The sequence below is a fragment of the Rattus norvegicus genome, chromosome 5 (genome assembly GCF_021556685.1).
Source record: "Rattus norvegicus strain SHRSP/BbbUtx chromosome 5, alternate assembly SHRSP_T2T, whole genome shotgun sequence".
Taxonomy (NCBI): Eukaryota; Metazoa; Chordata; class Mammalia; order Rodentia; family Muridae; genus Rattus; species Rattus norvegicus.
The window spans coordinates 140163419-140189386 of NC_141538.1; the positions used below are offsets into that span (position 1 = coordinate 140163419).

The following is a 25968-nucleotide window of genomic DNA, read 5'->3' on the forward strand; positions in this document are numbered from 1 at the left end:
AGAGCATCTACTGGGAAAGGAATCTTAGGCAGTGCCCTCAGCTGTGCACTGTACCTATGTCCGCAAAGCCCTCCTATTCCACAGGGACTGACACTCAGACCCATGCACTAAGGCCCTTTCATAACTTCTGAAAAATATTCTAGTGTCTTCTTGGAGCCAGCAGCCAATATAAATCTTTCTTATCCCTAAAAATGAACACAGAGCTCCATCCAAAAGCTATAAATCAGGTAAGCTTGAGTCTCTGAAATGATTCATCAGTCCTGACAACCTAGTTTAGTCCCTAAAACCAACACTGTGGAAGAAAAGAACTGACTTTACAAACTGTCTACTCCATATTTATACCACGGTACACACCACGGACCCACATGTACCTACATCTCCCCCACCAAAACCATCTTAAATGGTTAACACACAGGCGCACGCTGTCTCCATTCACTCCTCAGCTGCACCTACACACCCCTTCCTTACCTTGATCTCCAACTTGTGGTTAATAGCCAATGCAGAGTGCTCTAGAGCTTTAATGACAGAGGCATACGAATCTGAGAATTTGGTGTATTTGCCCACAAGAGCGATAGAGCAGGTCTCCAGCAAGCGATCATATCTGGCAAACGAAGGTCACAACAGTTACTTGTAATGTCCACACCATCATGGGACTAAAATTACATAAAACAGGAAACATGCCTGGGAAAATGATAACCAGAGAGCATCACCTCAATACTGTGCACTGAACAGTAAAGATGACCCTCAGATCAACTGGGCAGACTTGGCAAAGAGTAGGATTGGAGCTTATGAGATGGCTCAGTGGTTAGAAGCACTTGCCATAGAGGCGTGAAGATCTGAGCCCCAGAACCCATGATGGAAAGAAAAACAAAAAACAAAAAAACAGATCCCCACAAGCTGTCCTCTAACCTCCACATACACTCTGTGGCATGCACAAATAATTAAAATAAATAAAAATAAATGTCATTTTTAAAAACATCCCAAAGGGGGGGGGGCTAAACAAACAGTTCATAAGAGTTAATGTGGTAAGTCAAATTATGATACAGTCATAGAAGAAATGGCCACACTCATTAAAATGTTTCATTTTGAAATAAGACTGACAGTGTTTCATGTTTTATCAAAACAACCATTTAAAAACTATAGGCTGTTTTTTGTAGCTACATACAAATGGACACAAAACACACCATATAAATGGCCAAAACCGAAGTCAGAGACCGACAAAGTGAAGCAGTTACCACAGGCAAGAGAACAAGGACCTGCTTGCTGTGTGTGCTTACACCACCACCACAGTGACTTCCCACGTCCACTTGGTTCACCTTACTCTACACTGCGACTAAGTACCTTAGAAATGAGACAATCTCAGGGCTTCAGGACAAGGTGGCAGCAGCCTTCCCCTGTTCAGCCCTTTCCTGTAGATGGAATGGAGTGCTTAGATAACAGAAACACAACAAGAGCACTGCAGCTAAGGCCAGCACTCACAGGGGCTCTAGGAATATGTGTGTCCTCTGCCACTAGGCTGCTGTTGGTGCTGCTAAGCTGTTAGTGTTGTCATCTGAACTCTGCCGAGAGGCCTGGGAAGAGGCCGCACCCGGCCAGGTCTCCTCCTCTGTGCTGTGCTGACTAGAAAGCCCTTACTGCCTTCTGAGCCTCTTCTATGAGCATCTTTACTCTCAGAAGTGCTAACACATTTTTACAGCACGGTGGAGCCTCAGCAAAGGTGACGTCATGCACGCCCAACCGCGTATGAGGGGGCCAACCTGTCTGCCATCTCCTTCCACTTCATCAGCATCTTCCGTGACTGTCTCTCAACGGGAAGGTCGAGTCTCCGAAGAAAGTAGTCCACCACCCCTTGCTCTTCTAACAGCAAGGGCACCCGGTAGATGGATGAGACGTCGTGAACGCAGATCACCTGTTTAAAAAAGTGACTTAACAGGTGCTTAGATAAAAGCAAATAGCTTTGGTTATATCTATATGACCTTGGGGGTGGAGGGACACTTTATTTTGGAACAAAAAAAGGTAATTTTCTAGAACTATGCACGTGTCTCTACTGCCCGTATGTACCCATAAAAGACAAGGAATTACAATTATCTGTGTCTAACAGAATTTTAGTAGGATGCTAGGCCATGAATCAAAAGAAATCACTAAGGTGCCTCATGTGTGGTCCTTTTCTAGTCAAGAATACAATTTCTAAAAATATCATTTACTATAGTTAACAAAAATTATGAAGATATACATATATGTGTGTAAAGTTGATGAAACAAATCTTATATACAGTGCAAAAAAAATGATTATCACAAAGTAGTCCTTTCAACAAACAGAGTTGCATACCTGGATATACATACACAAAACAATGTTTTTTTACTCTTTTATTGAACACAAACACCAACTCAAAATATGTCTTTTCTAAACTAAAACTTTTGCAAAAATTGAGGAAACGCTTCATGATTGTGATTAAGCAGAGTTCTCAAACAGCCAGAAAGGAGCACAACCCACAAAAGACACTGAACATTTAAAAGCTTCTGTGGGACACTAAGAGCTTAAAAGCAAACTAGAGGCCCATTGCACATCACACACATAACAAAATGATCACATTCAAATAAGCTCTCAGAAACTGACAAAACAAGCCAATGTTACAATAGGCAAAAGATTTGAAATTCAACTCTGTTACGAGGGAGCACTCATTTCAGCTGTGGGGTTTTCCACATTCTCTGGTTTTGTTTTGTGTTGGCTGTTCTGACACTAGCTTTGTAGACAAGGGGGCCTCAAGCTGACAGAGCTCCACCTGTCTCTGCCTCCCAAATGCAGGGATTACAGTGCTAACACGCCCTGAGCAGAATTCTTCTCAAAGTCAATTCTGCTAAAGAAAGGAATCTCCTCTCTTCACTTGTAAAGACAGAAATAGGGCCACTGTGGAAAAGTGAAAGCCATTCTATGCTCAGTGGTTTGAGTATAAAGCAGAACCTGAGAAGGAACCCCTGACTCAGGAGTCATGCAACGAACCCGACCCCAGCCCCAGATGCCTTTATCCCAAGGCCCGAGTCCTCCTGGGAGAAGACCTCTGTAAAGGTCAAGGAACTTTCCCCTTGCTCCATGCAGGCCAATGATCTGAACTGCCCTTCTGACCAGTGCCCCTCGAGTTTCACTAAGTGGACTGCTCTCACTTTAAGGCCCCTGCTTTGCTGTTCTCACGAGGTTAGCTGGGCTCTCCTGCTGTCTCCTGACCCTCAGTCATGGAGCAGTAAAACAAATTCTACATACTCTCATCTGGAAACTCCTTGACTGCACCTTTCTTTTCATCTCCTTCAGGCAATTCCTAGTACTACGGTTTCTACATGGTTTGGAGCCCCTCCAGTGCCCACGTGGCTGAAGAGTCAAGCCCAAGCTGACATAACTGAAAGGTGCTGGGGAACTCTTAAGACCAAGCCTAGGAGGTTCTTGAGACGTTGGGAATCCTGCCCTTAGCAGGAATTATGATACTCTTTCTCTAACTCCTGAATTTCCATAAGGAATCTGGTCCCTCAATCTCTCTGCAGCTGGAATGGAAAGTAGATCTTTCCAACTCCTGCACTCTCCCAGCTGCCACCACAGGTCCATCCCAGAGTCTGAACTATGCTTTAGACTTTCAGTTTCCAACTATAATAAACCTTTCTTTATTAAATTAGTTGCCTCAAGCATTTTGCTGTAAGAATGAAGAGATGAGGCTAAAGAGATGGTTTAGCTGTTAGGAACACTGGCTGTTCACCCGAGACCTCGGTTTAAGTCCCAGCACCCACAAGGTAGGTCACAACCATCTGCGACTCTAATTCCAGATGCAGTCCCTCTCCTGACCTCTACAGACACTAGGCATGCACACCGTGCAGAGACATGCACGCAAATAAAACACTCAAACACAAAACTTTAAAGAGATACTCTTAACACACTGACCAATGCCTTAAGCTCGATTCACATCCACTAGTGTTTCCATAAATAAGCACCACACTTAGATATCACAGGATCTATTAACGCTGCCACAGACAAAAATATGTGGGAGCTAAAACATCCAGGACACCAGGCTGCAGAAACATTAAAATGGATTATACATGCATGTGTATATATGTATCACGGGGCATAAAACAGGTTCATGACCAGCATATCTGAGACATGCAAGCAACCCAGAAAGGGAAGTGATTAGTTCTGAGGGTTAAAGACAGTGTGGCAGGCAAACAGGGGACAGTCTAGCTTGGGGCCCACGTTTGGTTTTGGGTTATATAGCCTCCCTTTAAAAATGTACGTAACAGGGGCTGGGGATTTAGCTCAGTGGTAGAGCACTTGCCTAGCAAGCACAAGGCCCTGGGTTCAGTCCCCAGCTCTGGAAAAAAAAAAAAAATGTACATAACAACCTCGTTCCTTCACTTGCACATATTATGCAAGCACACCCATCTTCAAACAATGCACCTAGCAACCTCAGATTCCCTCAGCCTCCAACCTGCACCAAACTACATGTACTGCCATCTCTGAACAACAGTGTAAATCTCCCTGCTGGTGACACGACAATCAAGTTTAGGCAGTGTGTAGCTAAGGAAACTCCCAACATAGCTGGGTATGAAAAATAGAAGGGTTGATCTGGCCTGAACTGGTTTGGGGTATACACACTTAAGTAAGGCAAAACTGCATTCTCTGGCGATCTTTTTGGAGATTCCCTATTTACCATGTTAACAGAGTGTAACTGGTTGGATTCACCAAAATCACAAAAGCAAAGCAATAGGTAGGTTGGGGACACACACCTGTAACCTCAGCTCTTGAGAGACTAAGACTAGACAAGCATAAAGACAAGGCAAGAGTGAACTACAAAGTAAAACTACAGGCCTGAGGGGCTAGGGATTTAGCTCAGTGGTAGAGCGCTTACCTAGGGAGCGCAAGGCCCTGGGTTCGGTCCCCAGCTTCGGAAAAAAAAAGAACCAAAAAAAAAAAAAAAAAAAAAACTACAGGCCTGAGACAGCTCAATCATAAGAGAACTTGACTAGCATGCACAAGGTTCTGGGGTACAAAGAAATAAGGTGAGACCCTAGAGACATTCACCCCAAACAGCATAAATAGCAGGGGATGGGAGGAGAGGAAAAGTGTTAAGCCCTAGGGGACAGTTTTCTGTCTCTTTCCTACGACATAGCAAGTCTTGAGAAGTGGATCACGGTCTAGCTTTAGACAAGCAGAAGTAAAAAGCCATTTCCAGAGCTGAAATCTTACTCACTTGTTCAGGTTCCACATGGCAGAACATTGATATTTTCTCTTTCACAGATGTGTCAAGAGGATTTGAGCATCTGCACACCACCTAGCAATTAAGACAACAAGGGACTCTGGGTAGAAAGAAGGGTCAAAGTAGGGCTTAGTCACAACTGGAATTAAAATAGAGATGAAAATGTCAGTTCCAAGCACAGTGCACATGATCCACAAACACACGCTATCTGCTCTTTTCACCGAAGCTCCTACATCCCGAGGAGAGTATGAGAGACAGCAAAGGAGAAATGAGTGAACTTCAGGAGCTGACTGACTGCTTTTCCTCCTTAATGTTCTCAGGAGGAATGGAAGACAGCAAGAAGCAAGACCCAGGAAGTCCACACAAGCTCCAGCCCCACTCGGTGCACTATCTCCTCCATCAAACATGCTGACAAACTTCCATCCCACCATCTAGGCCAGAGTTTATCAGAATTGGGAGATGACATCTTAGGAAATCTTACTAAGTCTGGAGACAGCCCGAGTCCTCTAAGTTCCCGAACACTGTTCTGAGTGGGTTTTGTCTTCTGTTCCCCTGTTGAACTTGGCTGTTTTACAAAAGGGAAAAAAAGAAGTGGTTCATTTCTCTATGGAAAATTCTTAGTATGACTTTTCCTTAAACCTCTGAGTGAAGAATTTATACGATTCAGCCTAGATTTTTATTGAACTTATACATGCCTATGTTTTAGAGTCTTCTGGTTCTATGGGGTTTGGTATAGACTATTTCATGGCCCTGTCCTCCCACTCTCCAAACCCTCCAAATAATGGCTCTGCTTATATGTATATCTTGGGCACAAGTGAACCAGGGCTCTGCGCACACTCAGGACAAGGGCTGCCTCCGAGCTGACCCCATGTTAACTTGAGTCTTCAACTTCATTCCCTGCACTTCTCAGCTCTCGTCTGAGGCACGCTCTAATGAGCTCTCTGTCCTGTGCCATGACACCACCCTCTTCAGCCGTGCACACTTTTGAGCATGTAAAGACCTGTCCAGGTAAGACATGTGTCATACTTCTGTGTATAGTAAAGTATCTCTATGATCTTCCCACACTTAAGGCAAATCCGCTGGGTTACAGTTCTCAGGTAAAAAGAACCTTCCCTTAGAACAGCTACTCTCAAGCTGTGTCTTATTCATAGGGGTCACCTAAGACCATCAGAAACCAGACATTTACATAACAATTCCTAACTGTAACAAAACTAGTTAGAAAGTAGCAAGAAAAATAATTTTATGGGGGGTTGGGGATTTAGCTCACAAGGTTGGGGATTTAGCTCAGTGGTAGAGCGCTTGCCTGGCATGCGCAAGGCCCTGGGTTCGGTCCCCAGCTCCGGAAAAAAAAGACAAAATAATAATAATAATAATAATAATAATAATAATAATAATAATAATAATAATTTTATGGGGTTTGGGGATTTAGCTCAGTGGTAGAGCACTTGCCTAGCAAGCGCAAGTTCCTGGGTTCGGTCCCCAGCTCCAGAAAAAATAAATAAATAATTTTATGGCTGGGGTTACTACGAGTGTAGTAAAGGGGTTGCAGCATTCCTTTAGAAGGTTGAGAAACACTGCCTCAGAATGTTTGAATGCCACGGCTCCACTTCCTTCTGGCTCCTAGTTTTGCCATACTAACTTTTGATTTTTTTCCTATGAGCCTTTGAGGCCTTCTGCTCCATTATTCTGTACTCTCCTAGCTAATAATCTTAGTGCTGGCCATTTTACAAACAATATAGTGAGCATTCCCTGGGCTTTTTCAATCTAGAAACTGTATCTTGAAGTTTCCTTGTTCAGAGCAGCGGTCAGAAAACTCTGAAAAGTTTTAATGGTATTTTAGGTTTCAGCTTGCATTGTGGCTCATGCACATTGTCTAAACAGTTAGGATGCCAAATGTTCAAGGCCAGCAGCCTCGACTACACAGTGAGTCCAGACCACTGTGAGGTACGTTATGACACGCTGTCTATCTCAAAACCCACTACTATTATTTTGAGCTTTATGAACCATATGGCTTTTCATAAATATCCAACTCTGTTGTTTCAGGATAAAGCAGCCGAGATGACACGTTCACTAAGGAATATGGCTCTATTTCCATAGCCCAGCAGTAACCCTTGGCCCCCAGCCACAGCATGACAACCTGCCTCAGGCTATATTTCCTTCTTCGTTTCTGTGTTGTGATTTTCAGGATGTGCTCTTATATATAACACATCTGGACCAGTGCTCTAATGTCTGTCTCCTCTGTCTCTGCCCTACTTCCTGGGAATCCCTTCACCCTCCCTCCTTCAAACTTTCATCGTCGTTTACCCAGTTCCTGACTTCGATCTCTGCCTGCTTATGTTCCTGTCTTACGCAGCTCCTGCTGAGCACATGCAGGCACACTGGCTGCTGACTCTTATCTGAAAGCAAACCACGAGTTCCCTATAAGTGACAAGTTCCCAGGCTGGTGACTGGGGAACCTTAGGGTTAGTGTCTTCTCCTAGGCTACGCATACAGAAGTCTCAGATTTCCCATGGGGAGGAGCCCACCCTGGCTCTGAAGACTCTGAAACCCAGCAGGTAGAAGACCGCAAGGCATCTCAGTGACACGGCAGGTTTATGGTCAGCATCACTGTTCTCAACTGTCTACAGTGTCTGCTTGTCAGGAAACCCTCCCCAGGGCCATCTTACAGCAAGGAAGAAACACAGGTGCCTGACGGAACACACAAGCACGTAAATAGGTAGTTCACCTCTCCTAAAGCAACAGGTAGGTATCCCTCATTCCTATCTGCTCCCAGAAGAGCCTGAAAGCCTCTCACTGCCCATCCCCAGCCTCTGGGTAGTCCCCGGGAAAAGGACGACTTCTCAACACCCTCTGCTGCAAGGCTGCTCCTTCAGCAGCCTGGGAATTCCTTATTTTTATTACCACATCTTCTCCATGCTGTCTATCTTTTTTGAATCTCTGCCTTAAGAAATTATTTTACTTTAACAGATAGTAAAGACGAGTATACATGTTCAATCTAACATCTTTTTTTTTAAAAGATTTATTTATTTATTATATTTAAGTACAGTGTAGCTGTCTTCAGACACACCAGAAGAGGGCATCAGATCACATTAAAGATTGTTGTGAGCCACCATGTGGTTGCTGGGAATTGAACTCAGGACCTCTGGAAGAGCAGTCTGTGCTCTTAACCACTGAGCCATCTCTCCAGCCCTCAAACTACCATCTTTAATTACTACTGTCCTGATTTATTTTTTAAATGTTTTCTATTTAAACTTTTAGCAGGTATGAGCATGTATGCCCTCCCCCAACCAATACACACACCAAATAAGTAAATATAAGAATGCGACTGTAATAAACTCACAGGGAGTTCCAGCACCTCCAGTATTGAAAGCTATTAGAGTAGAACTGCATGCCTTACCTGAGGAACCAGACTGACATGGATATTACAAAAGTTCTCCTTCTTGACCTTGAACTGGAACTGGCGGAAGGCCTCAATGAAGGGCATGCTTTCAATGTCTCCCACTGTGCCACCAAGCTGAAAGCACACAAGTCAGAAGTTAACACCGACTCTCTAACATGTGCTATCTCAATTCAGACAGAACTCTAAGTTCAAAGCTAGCCTGGTCTACAGAGCTAGTTTAAGGACAGCCAAGGCTACACACAGAAACCCTGCCTCAAACCTAACCCCCAAAAAGAAATGTTCCAGGAACTAAACTGTAATTCTTAGGTACCTTTAATTCACTTGAGAGCCATAAAGAATAGACAGACAGAGTGAAACCTAGGTGTGTCTCCTTAATTAATTATAAATAACTTTTCTAGTAAAACCGTTATATAGCAAAACCGTTAGGACTTTTGAGTTCCAGCCCTGGAATGAACAGACAGTAGAATAGAAATAAAGCAGAGGAGGCTAACAGGGTCAGCTCTGCCAGAGGTAAGCAAAGGGCTGCCAACAGCAAGGGAGGGACAAAAATGTGTCCTGCCACCACGAGGCAAGTGTTAGATTGTCCAGCACACACAGAAGGGAGCATGGGTGAAGACAGCAGTGCTGTGCACTGCATGGACAGGAATGGAAGGGTGGGATCTCACTGGTCATGGGTCTATTGGTGGCTAAGGACAGGATGACTGAATTAGTTCACAGAGACAAGAGTCATACAAACCTCAATAACACACACTTGAGGTTCTAAGCCATCTTCGTCTACAGGTATTAACGCCTGTCTCATCACCCACTCTTGAATTGCATCTGTGATGTGAGGGACAACTGAGAAAGAGAAAAGAAACCTGTGACTTGCACCAAACAAGTAGTAGGATCATAAATATACTTAATGAAACCAAGAGTGGCTTCCTACTCTCTTTTCTCTGCTGCTTCTTCCCCCGACCCCCATGGTGACTTCCCTGGCCTCAGTCCTTGAGACTAGTGAATTCACCCGAGAGCAGCTTCCCAATAAACCTGTCTTTAATACAGTCTTTTAAAAAATAAAATAAAAGAGGAGCGGTGGCTCCCTAAGGACCTCAGAACACCTGCCCTATGCAGTCTACTCTTCTAGACACACATGGACACAAGGCCATGTGACCACCCTGACTGCTCCCAGCGGAGGCTGCACCTCACACCTCACACCTGAGTGGGTTTCCAGGAGGAGGCAGTCTACCAGAACCCTGTGCCATTTGTTTCCAGTTTACCAAAGAACAGACAATCTACTGCAAAAGACATAACAACACAGCAGAGTGTGAAAGGTACAACATCCAGAGTCAAATCTCAGGTCACCACTCACTAGATGTGGCTCACTGACTTAAATAAAATATAAAAATAAACGGTTCCACAGTTGTTGAACTCAAGAATGCAAATCCCTAAAGTACAAAGGTGACTGTTTAGAATGGTCTGGGATTGAGCAGCATTATCTATGTCTCATTGAGCGGCCAAGTGATCTATAATCAGAACTCGCCATTTAAACTCAATGAAAGCACCCCAAGATCCACTGAGTGACTGCCCCACTGCTCCAGACTGTAGTGTCTCAGCCACAGCAGTCTCCCCTCTAGTCCCTGCCCTAACCTCCCAGTGGTCTGAGGCTGCGTGCCTGTGCCTCCTCCTTCACTCCTCTTGACTGGCTCCTACGCTCAAGCTCTCCTGGAGCCCCAAGCACCTGTCTGGAGTGGCTTTCCCAGTCATGTTTTCTGGCCCTACTCTTTATTTCCCTCACATCTTCTATCAGACATCTCATGTAATTTGTTTTCTGCCTGTCCCATGACCAACTAACATGAGGACAGTGACCTCATTGATCTCTTAATCACGTATACTGAGCTGGACCAGTAAGGATCTAACCACAATTGATCATTCAGTAAACATTTCATGATGATAAAGAGAAAAACAAGTACACCAGAACAACAAACTGTACATCTGACATAGCCTTAATTCTCGACAGTCCCTTTCTATGTGTCAGAAAGGTGGAGCACCATACTGACACAGTCCTTTAACTATTAATAGCCCAAGTAGCAGAAGCCTTGGCCACCTCCATTTTACAGAAAAGGTGTTCATAGGGCTATTAAGTAATAGAGCTGAGCCCCAAATTAACAAATGATTAAGCCCTGATCTGGCAAGGGCAGCCCCATGCCAGAACCAGGTGTCAGGCTGAACCTCAGCTCTCAATGCAGCCAAGGCAAAAAAATCAAATGCAAATCTGTTCTCATAACTCAGTTTGGGCAATGGCCCAAACTGGCATACTGTCATTCCACTCGACCAATGGTGTCCCAATGCCACCTTTTCAAATGAGAATACTTTTCCCAAATGACTACTTACAGAAAATCTCAGAATAGTTCAACAGATGTCGGTGTGCTGGTGAAAGCTCAAGAGGGCCCCAAGAGCCCACTTCTCAGACTCCCCTAGCCCACATGACAGATGAAAACTCTGAAAACCAACACACGCAGCAGAAGCTCATTTCCTCCTCACTTACACAAGCCACTTGGCATTAGGCCCCAGTCAAGCTGCCTTCACTGCTCAGCATGGAAAGTAATAGCTCACTGGACTCCAACCAAACCGCCATGCTAGACAGACACCACCAATGCCATTACTACAACAGCTTCCTCAAATTATGTTTTGAATGAACAACCATACAATTCTGAATTTTCAACTGAAAGGATATTTTGGTAATAATGCCTTGACAAAATAGTAAAATCACTTAAAAGATTTTGAACTGAAAAGAAATTAAATTCAAAAGGCTAATAATTTATGCCTTAAAGGTAAATTCAGTCTTACCCTGAACAGTTTTCCCTAAGTAATCTCCTTTGCGCTCCTTGTTAATGACGTACTGGTATATCTTCCCTGTGGTCAGGTTATTGTCCTTGGTGAGGCGGATATCAAGGAACCGCTCATAGTTTCCCAAGTCAAGGTCAACTTCTCCACCATCATCCAGCACAAAGACTTCTCCTGCAGTGAAAAGTGACCATGTTCAAGGAAATGAAAAGCACATTTGCCATGGCACAATTTCAACCTTGAAATATAAACACTCAGAACAAATTCTACATAACCTGATTACAAAAGGACATCATTTCTAGAAAGTTAAATATGTCACAAAAAGAAAAATTACCAATTATTCTTCAAGAGAGAACTTCATACTTCCAGCCTGAACTCACCCTACATTGGGAACAGTTAAACAGCGAGAAACAGGGAAAGGCCTGCCATGAAGGCTGTGGGTGAAAGGGCTTTATCATAATGTAGCATCCTGAGCAAAAGACATGCTCCAGCAGAAAATGTCCAAGCACAGGGGATGTTTCGAAAACCCCTAGGCATATGTGCAGAAAGGGGGTATTGAGTTTACAAGGCAGCCTGAGCTACCCTTTAGTTCTGAATAGTTATTCAACCAGCCCAAGTTGCTCCATCCTTTGTTTCACATTTATGCTTTATAACTTCCTGATGGAAATGCTAACTAAAATGACTCATCCCTACCACCAACATAGAACAAGCTCAAAAACAGGGAAGGAAACAGTCTTCCATCATCACCCTTTTAGAAAAGGAACCCATCCTCTGCTCAAGAACTTTATATTAAAATCCCTCCAAAGGTGACATATACCTATACTATAGATAGATAGATAGACAGACAGACAGACAGACAGATATTGCTAGCATACACAAAGCCGTGGGTGGGTTCAATCCCCTAGAAGTGAGAACAGCAACAACAAAACCCCTTTAGTATATGGGTCTTCTGAAACTACTTATTACTAATGATAGTATATATCCTTACAGATTCTTACTTCAAAACCAGAAAACAAATTTATAGAATTCTAAAACTTGAAGGCATGGAAACTTAAAGAGTGCTACTGTTTTATGACAGGATCTTGCTATGTAGCCCAAGCTGGTCTTGAACTCACTATGTAGCCCAGGTTGGCCTTGAGATCACTATGTAGTTAGTCCTGTCTCAGCTTCCTAATGCTAAGATGACTACTACAGGACTTGCCACCACACTCAGCTTTAAGGTTTGTTCCAACACTGCTTTTCCAACTTTAAACAAAGAATGCTGGATATGCCACTCATTCACCACACTACAAATAAGACGGAAAAAAAAAAAAGAATTCAATAACAAAGTAAAATGCTATCTTCCACTCTTCTTCATGGTTTCAAAAGATCCTCACTACAAGTTCTACTGAACTCCTGCAGGACTACAGAATCCCAAGCTTACCTTCAAGTCCAGTATCTACCTGTGCTATAGAATGACATTCACTGTTTGAAAGACACTCATCATGACAGGACCAGAAACTAGTCTCTTACAGCGTCTACTCACCCATGTACTTTCTAAAGATTGGGGCCACAAAGCGGCATATTCTATCTTCTCAAATGTTTCATTTTTCAAGTGGAATGATAATTTATTCAGCTGCTACCACCCCATCTCACCCCATATTTCACATGTATTATAGAAACTCTTGGATTATCTATTAGGATAGCAGTTTCCTCTTTTTTTTTTTTTTTGGAGCTGGGGACCGAACCCAGGGCCTTGCGCTTCCTAGGTAAGCGCTCTACCACTGAGCTAAATCCCCAGCCCCTAGCAGTTTCCTCTTAATCCAAGAGAGAAAAGGCATTCTGTTGCACTAAGGATCATTCTAGAAGGTAGGAAATGTAAATTCTACAAGATGTACACCTCATGCCCCAAACTAGCATGTTCTCCCACAGACATAATTACTATTAAAATGAGAGCGAGAACAAAATGCAGTTTTCTTACCATGTTCATAAGGAGAGAATGTTCCTGCATCGATGTTAATATAGGGGTCAATTTTAATTGACGTTACATGTAAACCGCATGACTTGAGTATTGTGCCCACACTGCTGGCGATAACTCCTTTTCCAATTCCTGATATAACACCACCAGTAACTAGAATGTACTTCATTTTTCTTTTAACCTGGATGAAAAATTTACATATAATTACACACGTTTATATGCATATATCTTACAAATAAAACTTTGTAGCTCATTCGAGATTGTGATTTTTATTCCCCACACAAGGTAAATACTGAGACACTTACATGGTATGGGAGGTGGGACAACATAATCTTGAATGAGCATTCAAATTCTCCTTGAAAGAATGTTTTTGGCTAAACTCTAGTGTATCACAGTGAGAGAACAAATCTCCTCTAAGTTCTGAAAGACTAGCCTACAGGAAAGAACTGTGGAGTGTTTAAAAGAAGTCTACAAAACCTCCAGTTCCTTCAATTACATGTAGTTCTCATCTGTACTTTAATAAGTTGCTTCTTGGCAGCAATCTCTCCCAGGTATGCCCTACAGAGATGATACAGGCTGCAGGAAATGGAACTCGTGAAATAACCCAGTTGGAAGTATACACTGAACAGAGAAGATCACATTAAACCCAGAGAGTGATAACGTAGTGACAGGAAGTAAAAGAAGCATGTGAGACAAGCAGAATGGATGCAAGGCCAGCAGAGTTGAGTGTCAAGTGAAAAGAGCATCAACAAGCAATGAGATAGTAGCTTCCAGCTTGGAAGGCCACCAATTGGTCAGCAAACCCAAATGTGACCAAAAAGAGAAAATGGAGCCACCAAGTAGCAATGTGCTTGCTTTAGCACGGAGAAGACACTTTCCTCCTCTAGAAACCCTCTGTGTAAAGCCAAATTAAAGTAAAAATAAGCTAAGGAACGAGAAAAGGGGAATTCAGCTGGATGCGTTGACCAGCTCCACTCCTCCCAGGAGCAAGAATGAACATACTTGGCAAGGAAATCTTAATGCCTGAAATATCTTCCCCTCCAACAGTGAGGAATGTTATCCTGCTTCTTCTACCCTCTGCTGCAGTCGCTTCAAAAGTATATTTCTGCAAAATACAACTGGGTTTTCCAGAAAGAGTTTGACTGGGTGTGTACTGAGTGCCTGTAAAGAAAGGGGCACTTGGAAAAAGGAGGGTTTCCCCAAGTTCCAAGACACCCTCATCTACATACATATGGAGATCCTATGTCAAAGAGGGGAAGGTGACTTTATAGGCAGAAAAAAAAAAAAATCAAAAGAAATGATGACTAATCTTTAACCAAGACCTTCAGGAGTGTTCAGTATGTTAATGCAGATTGTGACCCCCAAAAGGGTAGACAATACCCTTGAGAGATCTGTCACCTCATAATCAAATGGTTCCTTACTAACACATTTATCAAACTTGGCTATATTTTAGCTATGCCCTAACCTGGCATACCTTACGAAGACTACAGCCTAGACTCACTGAGTCAATTTCTGACGTTCCTACAGATTCCTCAGCCAACTCTTGATGAGTTCAGAACAGGTTGCCACCATAAGAATCACCTCATCTTGCCCCAACTTTACTCAATGAGGATGGAGATCTTTCTCTCTCTCTCTCTCTCTCTCTCTCTCTCTCTCTCTCTCTCCCTCTCCCTCTCCCTCTCCCTCTCCCTCTCCCTCTCTCTCTCTGATTCTGGCAGTCTCCCACGGTGACTGGCAAAAGAATATTCAAAAAGTCACAAAGAGCCAGTTGGAGAGGTCCCATCCCCTAACATTTACAGACCACCTATTATGGGAGAGCTACTCACAAGCTGGGGACACCATAAACATGTCAAATTTCGGTCCATACTTAAATAACTAGCAGTTCAGTACTGAAAAATAAATCAGTAGAGGGTTTGATGGAAGGAAACAGACAGACATGCCAAGACTATATATAATAGGGAAGTAAGAAAGCCCATCATTTAGAGCCAAGAGCAAGGAAACAGGGAGGGAGACTGAGGAAGGATCCAAGAGCACCTTTTGAAAACATGCCTTGTAATGGGCCCCAAAGATTGATTGACTGAAATGACCTAAGAATCAGGCAAAGCATAAACAAGCAGGTGAACCCACAGTATGCTTGAAGAAAAGAGGATGAGGGCAAAAGGATTGGCCAGGGGTCAACTCATGGGCAAAGTTGAATGTCCACGCAGCACTTTTTTCTGAAGATGACAAGACACGTTTTTCAGATACAGGCGCAATATTGATCAAGAGGCACCAGAGAAATTCACGAATGAAAAACTTGAAAGCTTTTGTTAAAAAAAAACTGATGTCGGGTTGGGGATTTAGCTCAGCGGTAGAGCGCTTGCCTAGCGAGCGCAAGGCCCTGGGTTCGGTCCCCAGCCCCCCCCCCAAAAAAAAAGAAAAAAAAAAAAACTGATGTCGGTGAAATCAGGCTCAGGATACACCGCCGATGTGCTAAGATCTAAATCTACTCCCAAAGCGCCTGATGCACGGGTTCGCACCGCCGTAAAAAGTGGGACGAAAACCTCAGCAGCACCTCGAGTCACCCGGCTGCTGAGGATTTAAAGTCAGTGTGGACGTAAGGGTGCCACGCTGACGTAGTGAGCTCAAGAACGCCAGCATCTTCACTCTGGATTGGAAAGAGCGACAGCGGCCGGGCAGCCTGGGCCGTGAGGCCCAGCAAACCTACAAGCCCCCTCCTCCCGCGGGGAAGGGCCGAGAGGATCACTAAGCCGTCAGTCGGGCCCCATCACAGGCTGGGGCTCTGGGAGGACCTCCTCCGCGGCGGCACTCACCAAGTCCGGCTGCCGGCGCCGCCCGACTCGGCCCCTCTCCTCAGCCGGGCCACGCGGCCGGCGCGCGGGAGCCGGCACCTCGCGTTCCGGGACTGCCCGCCCCACTCCCGTTAGAGATGCAGCCCATTGGGCAGAACGCTGGGCCAACTCTCCCCTGATTGGTGAGAGGAGGCGTTTATCGCCCTGGCGGCGTGGCCGTCCGCGCCGGGCTCTGTCGGCGCCTCTGGATCCTGCACCCGGGAGCCGTTCCTCCGGGATCCCTGAAATCAGCCTACCTGGAGCCGGCTTCAGAGTCTCGTGTCAGCCACAGCAAGGCCGACGCGCGCGCGGTGAGGCTCGCGGAGCCAGTGCTCAGCCGGGCCGCATGCGCCAGCCGTCTTTCTGAGAGGCGGGCTCTAGGCGGTGCGCACGCAGAGGGCGGGGACGGGCGGGCCCGGGGAAGGGTAGGGCTAGGGCGCGCATGCGCTGGACGCCTGGTAGCGGAATGTGGAGTGGTTGTTGCGGGTGCGACTCAGGAGTTGCGGGTTCTATGGGCCTCCTGGCCTGAGGTATAGAGGCTGCTGGTGACTCACATCAAACCGAAACACTGAGGGCCTTCTCCTCGTCCCGCAATAGCCGATAGACACTCGCTTCCCTTTCGCCTTCCCTCGGGCTGCGTGCCAAACCATCTGATAGCCTCGTCCTGTATAGCCTTCTCCCTGTGCCTGATCCTTCTAAAGCCTGGCCGCTGGGCTTCACCTCCTAGCCTGCTAGCTACCTTTGCACACAATGAGCCTTGATGGTGCCTGCATTAGAACAAAGGTCGCGAGACTAGCTCCATCCGGCACTAAATGTAGAGAGGCAAATTAGCTCACTTCTAACAATTAATCGGGATTTTCGCAGATCCATGGGACTTAGGGAGTTTAGTGTCCAGTGGGTTGTGAACACGTGTGTGGGATTGGGTCAGAAGCAGGAACCTTTACTGGCAAGGACTGAGGGGGGGAAATAGGGATAGAAAATTAGGCAGAAGAAAAAGCCTGTGTGCACACTCCAAGTGAGCCCCAGAAAAGCCTAGCAGAGTGGACAGTGCAAGCTGGAGAGGTTGGAAGGCAGCCCAATGCATGCAGAGCATTGTAAGCAAAAGTTTTTCGGTTCCCCAGAGGAGAGTGGAAAGCTATAGAAACTTATAAGGTGATGATTTTGTCTTTTGAATAGTACTTAAATTCTTGTAATACCCTCCACCCCGCAAATACTACACAAAGGTTTCCATGGAAATTATCTTGTACCTTGAACATCCAGTGGGCTTGTTTGCTTCCTTAGGAGCAATTTCCAGCATTTTTTTTTTCTGTCTTTGCCGGAAAGAGTTAAAGAGAAGGTCTGCCCTCCATGACCACACTGGTTTTTCAGGAAAATGACTCAAGTGGAATTCCAAGAAACCAGTTAGGAGACCAGTTAGGAGCTGCTCTCAGAGACTTCCGGATTCTTCCAAATCCCAAACAACAGCGTGCTCTGAGTCTGCCAGCACAATCAAACTGCTCTGTTCCAAGAAATTTCTGTAAGAAGCTTCTGTAAGAGGCTCACCCAACCACTCTTCTGGGGGACCCCTTCACTCCCTCACCCTCCCATATTGTGTCATTGATGGTCTTGCTTTTCATTTCACCAAGAAAATGGAAGCCAACGAGAGAACTGTCTATCAGCCTGCTTTCACGTATGCAGGCTGCATTGTCTTTCATCCTGGTACTTCAGACAAGTGGCTGCAGTGCGAGGGCAGCCTCTCCCCACTGCTTCCGGCACCATACAAGCTTGTCGACTCTGGAATGCCTCTCCCACATCACCAGTTTTCTCCTACTACCCCAATGCAGAGTTACATGTTCTCCCGTGTTTGCCCAGGGCCCTCGTTTGGGTGTCTACATCCACCTCCCATTCCGCCACTTTTCAGCAAAACTCAAGGAAAAGCGTTGGCACCATCTCTGGGTTTTGTTTTCTGTCCCCCTCCTGTATGAGTTCTAGTCAGCCATTGTCCATGCTCTTACTAACTGAACTTTTGATGTGTTTTGGTAATGAGTCATAGTCGTTAAAGCCTGAACTGTCTCCAGCCCAGTTCATGTTCTGTGATTCCACCGAAAACATTTTGGTCAAAAATCAAGTTCATGTTCCCAAACCTTTTCTCTGATCATAGGATGCAGATTCAAATCTCACGTCTGTTCTCAGGCCCCGAAGGAAGACAATATGTACTTGATGTGAATGCATTTGTGTGTGTACATGTACTTGGACTGTTTGTTTTCCTAACCTTAGATTTAATCTTCCTGTAAGCTTCTAGGTACAGCCACAGTGTGTCCCAAAGCAGCCCCCTAAGCTGACATCTTATGCCCCAGCTTGTCATTCCCTCCCTGAAATGCTCTTCTTTTGGCTTCTAGGAAACCACATTCATTTTTTTCCTAATTGTATAGGCCTCTCCTTCTGCATCTGTCTAGATCCTTTTCTTGACCTGTAAATATTATTCTGCCTCAGGTCTTATTTTAAAAATCTCCACTTAGAATCATCTTCTAAATCGTCACGTTTGAAATGACAACTCTGGGATTTATATCCCGGGCCTGAACTTGTTCTGAACCTCATGAGTAATCTCTCTCCTAGCACAGTCCTTAGTCAGCTGGGCATCACGGCTTTCTGTGAGGCCTTTCATGATCAACAGCTCCTCAGAGAATGAGGTCAAGGCAAACTTTCTGTAAAGGGCAGGTAACCCATACTTGATACTACACAAACACCTGAGCTCTGTCTTCATAGCACAGAAGTAGAAACAGTTGCCACATCATGAAGTGAGTGTGGTTCATCCCAAGACAACTGTGTTTCAACCAAGCTTTCTTTTCAGGAATACAAATGGTACGAAGGCCAAACCTTGCAAGTCCCTCAATCAAACATATCGCCTAGCTTCTTCCTTGTCCTGTGTTCTTCCCCTCGTTCTATCATGGGCTTTAGCCTAGAATAGGAAGCATTCTCCACCCATAGCCCCTTTTCACCCAAGAAGTAACCCTGGATATATAGGGATATACATCAAACACCTGCTGTAAGAGATCGTGTTTAAAATAACTCTTTGGTATATAATATATTGAAGATGAAAGCGATTTGCATACTATGGAACTAGAGCTTATTTTACCTAAACCTCTGGGAAGATGGTCCAGTGAATAAAGTACTCTCTGCACAAGCATGAGGGCCAACTTGAATTTGAATCCCAGCACCCACATGAAAAGGTTGGCAAGGCAGCTCACACCAACAGCCCCAGCACCGGGAGGCAGAAACGGGGCTTATTGGCCAGACCAGCAAAAAGGCCAGCTTCAGATCCAATGAGAGACCCTGTCTCAAAAACGAAGCCGGAGAAACACGAGGAAGACATTCTAATGTCATCCTCAGGCCTCTTAGCCTCAACATGTCTCCATACGAATGAGTACACACATACACACACACACACACACACACACACACACACACACCACTAAATCTTAGTTAAGTATGTGATACTACAGGACATAGGGTATCTTCAAGGTTTTCTAGAGACGATGGATCTTATAATCAGTGATGAGAAGACCAAATAAATGTGTAAAACTGAATGTAAAATGTCAGAACTATGCTTACAGCCATTTCAGAAGTCGCCAGAAGTTCTGTTCTAATCCGAAGCCAAAATTCATTTAGTGATTCTTTAAAAAAATTAAAATCAAGTCAGCAAGTTTTAAAGCAAACATTCTTTTCCTTTCTTTTTTTAAATGCAAGGACAACCTTGAACGTCTGGACAACCTTCTACCTCCATTTATGAAATTCAAGGATTACAGACATGGACCACCAAGCTGTTTTTGCCTGATACTGTGCACTGAACCAGGGCTTGCTGTGATAGTTACTTGCAGAATGATGGCAGGAAAACATTGAAAGTCTCTGTTTTCTGTCACTTAGCCACTAGGCTTCTATCCGAGCATGTCTATTCGATCACGTCTTCTGCAGTTTATAGCATGTGACAGCTTTAAATCTGAACAGAGCTGTTTCAGGCAATGGTTGCTGGCTTTGTATGAATAGTGCAATGTGAGTACACATGTTGCATGCCTAGAACATGTTGCATGGCCGTGGTAAAAATCACATGCTATACAGGTGAGCACAGCCAAAAGACATCTTGGATTCCTCACACATTTGCTTTCGAGTTCTTTTGGTGGTTTTGCATTCAGAAAGTTTACAAACGTTACTCCATCTTTGAGTCACGGTTTAAAGGAGCCGAGCCCTCCACACTTCAGTCATCCACCGACTCAAGAGCCTACCTTGGGCCATGCTCCCAAGGGACTCTAAGATAGCACCCCTCCCACACACCCTCAGCTTACTGGATGCTGCCTGAGGTGTTTGTCACAGTAGGCTGGCCTAGCCTATTTACTCGTCTGTCTCCTCTACTACAGATTGGAATCTCTTTGAGGTTACTTAACTTCTCTCTGCCTCCGTTTCTTGGCCAGGTTCACCTTTTAATAAACAGGATCTACCATCTTTCTCACTAGAACCTTCTAATGAAAACACCCCCATTATCACTATCTGATAGATGACAAAGAACAGGTGGCAGTGAATGCAAATGAGAACATTCCCATCACCTCTATCTTACAGATCAGAGGTTCTCAATCCGTAGATCTCAACCCCTTTGGATCGAGTGGCACTTTCACAGGGGTTACCTGAAAACACAGACGTTTATGTTATGATTCCTAGCAATAGCAAAACTACATTTATAAAATAGCAATGAAAGTAAGTGTGTGGCTGGGGTCACCACAACATAAATAACTGAATTAAAGGATTGCAGCGTTAGGAAGGTCGAGAGTCCCTGCTACAGTTGATGAAGACCAGACCACGCAGTGAATACAAATGGTTTCCCAAGCAAGCGTGAAGTTCGCTCCGAATCATCCTTATGTGCCGTGTCCCTCACTCTGCCCAACATGGAACCTTTCCCTGACTTTTCTATCACTGTATCCTCAATTTCATAGATTACCTCCGAGAGAGATGGGGCAAGAGAGAGAAAGACAACTATTAACCAATCTATTAACAAATGAATGTGTCATCAGTTTTCATAGATTGACAATATTCTAAAATTGTAGTTTACTTTTTTAAAGATTTATTTATTTACTTATTTATTTATTTATTATAAGTACACCATAGCTGTCTTCAGACACATCAGAAGAGCACATCAGATCTCATTACAGATGATTGTGAGCCACCATGTGGTTGCTGGGATTTGAACTCAGGACCTTTGGAAGAGCAGTCAGTGCTCTTAACCACTGAGCCATCTCTCCAGCCCTAATTTACTTCTTTGAAAAAGCATATACATGACACAAATTTCAGGAGACCAAAAGGAAGGCCATGCCTGTGCCCCTGTTCCCAGTTTTTGCTCAGAGTCAACCACTATTCCCAGTTCCTTTTTTATCCATGAAAGGAATACTTTGTGCATGCATGTATAGCCTTTCTTATTGGCTGCATATTGTCATAATATGACTGTCAAACTAGGTCTCCTCAACTAAGTTCACTTTTTAATTATGTTTTTTAGTAAAATCATGATTCATAATCTTTGATCACAAAGAACTTAAAGTGTTCTGTATGTGTACATATATGCATGCATATATTTATGGGTGCATGAGTGTGTATGTGTGTGTCTTTATAAAATATGAGAAAATTAAGTAGAAACAATCATACGATGCTGGACAGTAAAAGTTGCGATTTCATTAAGAATTAAACCATAGAAAAGGAAGCTTTGCAGCTTCTGGACTGACTCAGAAGGTCTTGTACACTGTAGCCTGTATAAACTACTTTGTGGGTTCTTCTTTTTCCCACCATTTACTCCCCCCAGGAGAGAAAGAAGGATAGAAGGAGAGAGAGAGAGAGAGAGAGAGAGAGAGAGAGAGAGATCTTAGAATCTAATTTCTTTCTTGTTTCTTTTTTAAGCACAACTACTAACAACCCACAGCCAAACCACCTGAATGACCAACAGCCCCCAGCCTGCCTCTTGGGGTCCTAGCATTTATATACTCTCTGAAAAGTTGCCAGAATTCCAAACGTCATACAATCATAGAAACTATCTGCAGTTGGCAAAAGCACCCCTCTTCTAGAGCACGAGGCAGATCATAGTCAGCTGCTGCAGACAGTCTGAAGTAGCCCCACGCCCTACACCTTGAATTAAAACGAAAAGAAAACATTCTTATAATATTTCTGTGTTTTTTTAAAGAACCCCTAAATCTAGAATTCTCACTATATCTACCTGGCATGAGGGTTCTGGGCCATAACACCAGTGCCAAGGGGCTTAAGGTTCTAGTGAGCCCTAAGAGCGGTGAGATAAATAAGAAGATTCTGGACTTTGAACCCTAGTGCCCATGCTGCAGACTGTGACCAAGAATAAGGGGTTCCTGGGAACCTATGAAGATTATATTGTAGGCCTTCAGTATTTGACAGGAAAGGGAATGATACTGTCATGAGAGCTGAAGTCTGTCATATCCTTGGCACACTTTGTATAAGATAAAAGAAGTAAATGGAGATGTGTCCAGTATGAGGACTGCAGTGGATGCATCCACCATGGCAAGCTTACCCGGATGGTGATGAATGGCTGAGAATGTTGCCACTATTCCAGAGCCCGTGCCTTGCCCAGTGTGGCCCCAGAAATTTCCCAGGTTCCCCTTTCACAACACCTTTCCCGTCTGGTCTCTTGACAGGTATTTGCCATCGGCATTCAATCAGTCCCCACAAAGGGTGGTAAGAATGCATGTGGATAAGAAAGACAGACAGTCAGACAGACAGATTCTATTGTGTAGCTCTGGCTGTCCTAGAACTTGCTGAGTAGATCAGCTTGGCCTCAAAATCAGAGACCTGCTTTCCTCTGCCTTCCAAAGAACTTCACTTTTTTAATGTCATTGCCTTCAAGATAAAATTACACACACACACAAACACACACACACACACACACACACACACATGCCCACAAGCCCCCCCACACACACACACACCACTAGGGCTGAAGAGAAAATAGATCAGTTGGTAAAAATGCTTGCCTTGCAAACATGAGGACCCAAGTTCAATCCCCAGAATAATACACATAAAAACGCCCCATGTGGTGGTGATAATGGATGTGTAATCCCAGCACTGCAGAGACAGAGACAAAAAAACCCTGGACTCACTAGCCAGCCAGTCTACTCTAACTGATAAACTCTAGGCCAAAGAGAAGCTGCTTTAGAGGACATGGATAGTGCTTCTGAGGAAGATACCTGCTTTTTTCTGACCTCTGCATATGGGTTTAAAAGTTCTTTAATCTCTTAGAAGCATATCTTGTGCCTGAATTTCCTTGGTGCGTTCAAGGCAAGTACTCTACCAACTAAGCTGTCTTTCAGTCTTAGAAACAGCATTCTGTCCACCATTCCCAGCACAGAGCTGGGCACATATCAGCCCCTTAATTATGAACTAAATTAAAGCTCTGAAATTAACCTCATGACTGCAAACTTCTCCATGGTCTGGCTTTTATCCATCTATCCGACCAAGACAAAGAAGCATTCTTGAAAGCAAACCAATGATTGTATTTCAGTTGGTTGGAAAACACCGCAAAAACCCATCTTTGCATCAGCTCAGGTCAATAATTGGAGGGTCAGTCCTGGATCAGTGTGTTGATATGCTCTGGGTACCCACACTACACACCCAGCGTTCTCCCAGCACCTAGTGAGCTAACCTAATGACATAAAGTGGAGAGGAAAATCAAGAGATTTTACATTCCCTCACTGGAGCACTCACTGGAGCCATTATATGTATATAAAACTCAATAGTTATAATTTCAAATTCTGGGCCAGGCTCCAGACATCTGTACCCAAGATCTATCTAAGAGATGTGTTCTATTGACTGGAGAGATGGCTCAGTGGTTAGGAGATGCCTTCTGTCTCCATGAGCAATAGCTCTTACTCCTGTCATTAACGCAATGAAAGGCTTGAAACCTGGTGGAAAACAGGGCATCCAACATCCCTCATATTCACCTAATGAGCACTTGAACTCCCATTGCACGTGAGAGGTTTAAGTGAGTCAACCTTTTCAAATAACAGCATTCAACATGTATTTAACTGATGTGAGCTCAAAGAGACAGAAAAACTCCCATCTGTTTGTGAGTTCGAATTACTTTGCACACTAAAGGCAAGCTGAAGAAGTCTGGAACTGGTAGTTTTTATATTTATAATTATATATATATATTTATTTATAATTATATTCAAAGGGTTAGTGAGATGGCTTAGCAGGTAAAGGACATATGTACCATGGCCTGGGTGAGTCCACACATGACCAATACATAATAAGTAAATACGTGTCAAAAGATGAAAATATGTTTAAATATTACAGTCTGAAAAGTATTTGTTAGGAAGTTTTTAGAAAGGTGTAAAGATCTGTAGAACACAACTTGATAAATTCTCCATGTTTGTCCCACCTACAAAGCTTGAACACCAGACCCCCGAAACAACACTAACAGAAGCCTAGAAGCTCCCTTGGTCTCATTAAGTTGCCATTCTAGCATAACCACAACCTTGACCTCTAACGCCATTGGCTTGGTCTCTCAGTGCTCTTTGCAGGGGTGGGGGGTATGGGCATGGAGGGGAGTTCCAGTGGGTTCAGATACATGAGTATGTGGTGTGTCCTTTTAAGGTTAACGAAGAATAATGTTATCAAACCTCTGAGGATCCTTGTCTAAATGCGCCAATATTCCCATTTTATAAGGCTCCTGTGAATTTTACCTGTTCACTCGCTCTCAGACCCCCATGTTCTCTCTCTCCCTTTCTCTTTTATTTACTAGTTTGTTAGGCTTTTTCCCCCCAAGCTGCCCTCCAACTTGCTATGTAGCCGAGGCTAGCCCCGAGGTCCTGATCCTCTTGCCTCTGCCTCCCAAGTACTGAGATTACAAAAATGTACCACTAGGCCCTGCTTTCCCTTCCTTTGTCACTATGTAAGCAATTCAAAGGAGTCCGTTAGATGGGTGTTTTGTTTATTGGTTGGCCATGCATTCATTGGTGTCTTCCTCGAGCCAGACACTGCCTGAGTCACCAATGTTACAGATAGTTTGGGATCCAGGGGTCAGGGCACTAGTGGGAGAGGTGCTAAGATGCCTTCCTTGGAAGGTACAGGAACGCACATCACCTATCCATACACCCAAAAAACCTTTCCAGAGCAGAGTCTCCAAGGATGGGCAGATGTCATCCCAGAGAGGAAGTCAGGTGAGGCCAGGGTAGTGAGGAGTAAGGGGTGTGATGGAGGGAGGTGGGCTGTGGGTGCCAGCAGGTGGCAGGAGGCTCGGGTACTGAGGGAACAGAACACTCATTCCACATGAACGAGGGCAGTCAACTAAACAAACACATCAAAACCTCATTTTCACAGTGAGAGCCACACAGTCAGGCAAATCAGGGAAGCATATAAGAGAAAATTTCAAGAAGCTACAAATCAAACGGAAAACTGAGGAAATTTGTCTTAAAACAACACAAAACAAAATGAAACAAAAAGAATCGAGGGACGTGAAATCATTTTGATTTGTACAGATAGGCGCAGAGTAGTATAGGAATTAGGCCCCTCACAGCGAAGGGGGAGATGAGGAAAGGAAGAGGGGGCTGGCTACAGTCAGTACTGAGGAGCTGTTGCAGAGGACCACAGCTGGAGCTGGTGGGGAGCCCTGACAGCTGAGCACAGCCAGACTCTGGGAAGGGCACCGGGGCGGGGAAGACTGTATGGCTGCAGCTTCTAGGAGACT

At 44.3% G+C, this 25968-nt stretch overlaps 1 protein-coding gene across 8 annotated transcripts in view; it reads right to left on the minus strand.

Moving 5' to 3' along the window:
* Ctps1 (CTP synthase 1) overlaps positions 1 to 16617 on the minus strand; it is an 84943-nt gene extending 68326 nt beyond the window's left edge. For 4 of the 8 annotated variants that reach the window (XR_015619740.1, XM_087549283.1, XM_087549281.1 and 1 more), the window contains exons 1-9: positions 16227 to 16320; positions 13417 to 13594; positions 11460 to 11630; positions 9370 to 9470; positions 8631 to 8747; positions 5715 to 5798; positions 5228 to 5308; positions 1758 to 1909; positions 469 to 601 (exon numbers count right to left, since the gene is read on the minus strand). Coding sequence is in view for 6 of the 8 variants with exons in the window: in XM_087549283.1 (XP_087405409.1) it covers positions 469 to 601; positions 1758 to 1909; positions 5228 to 5308; positions 5715 to 5798; positions 8631 to 8747; positions 9370 to 9470; positions 11460 to 11630; positions 13417 to 13582 (1005 nt within the window). In the remaining 2 variants the exon portion in view is untranslated. Of the gene's footprint in view, positions 1 to 468; positions 602 to 1757; positions 1910 to 5227; positions 5309 to 5714; positions 5799 to 8630; positions 8748 to 9369; positions 9471 to 11459; positions 11631 to 13416; positions 13595 to 16226; positions 16321 to 16501 lie in introns of those variants that run through there. The other 4 variants (XR_015619741.1, XM_087549285.1, XM_087549284.1 and 1 more) reach the window with 2 other exon arrangements.
* Between the last annotated feature and the right edge of the window lie 9351 nt (positions 16618 to 25968).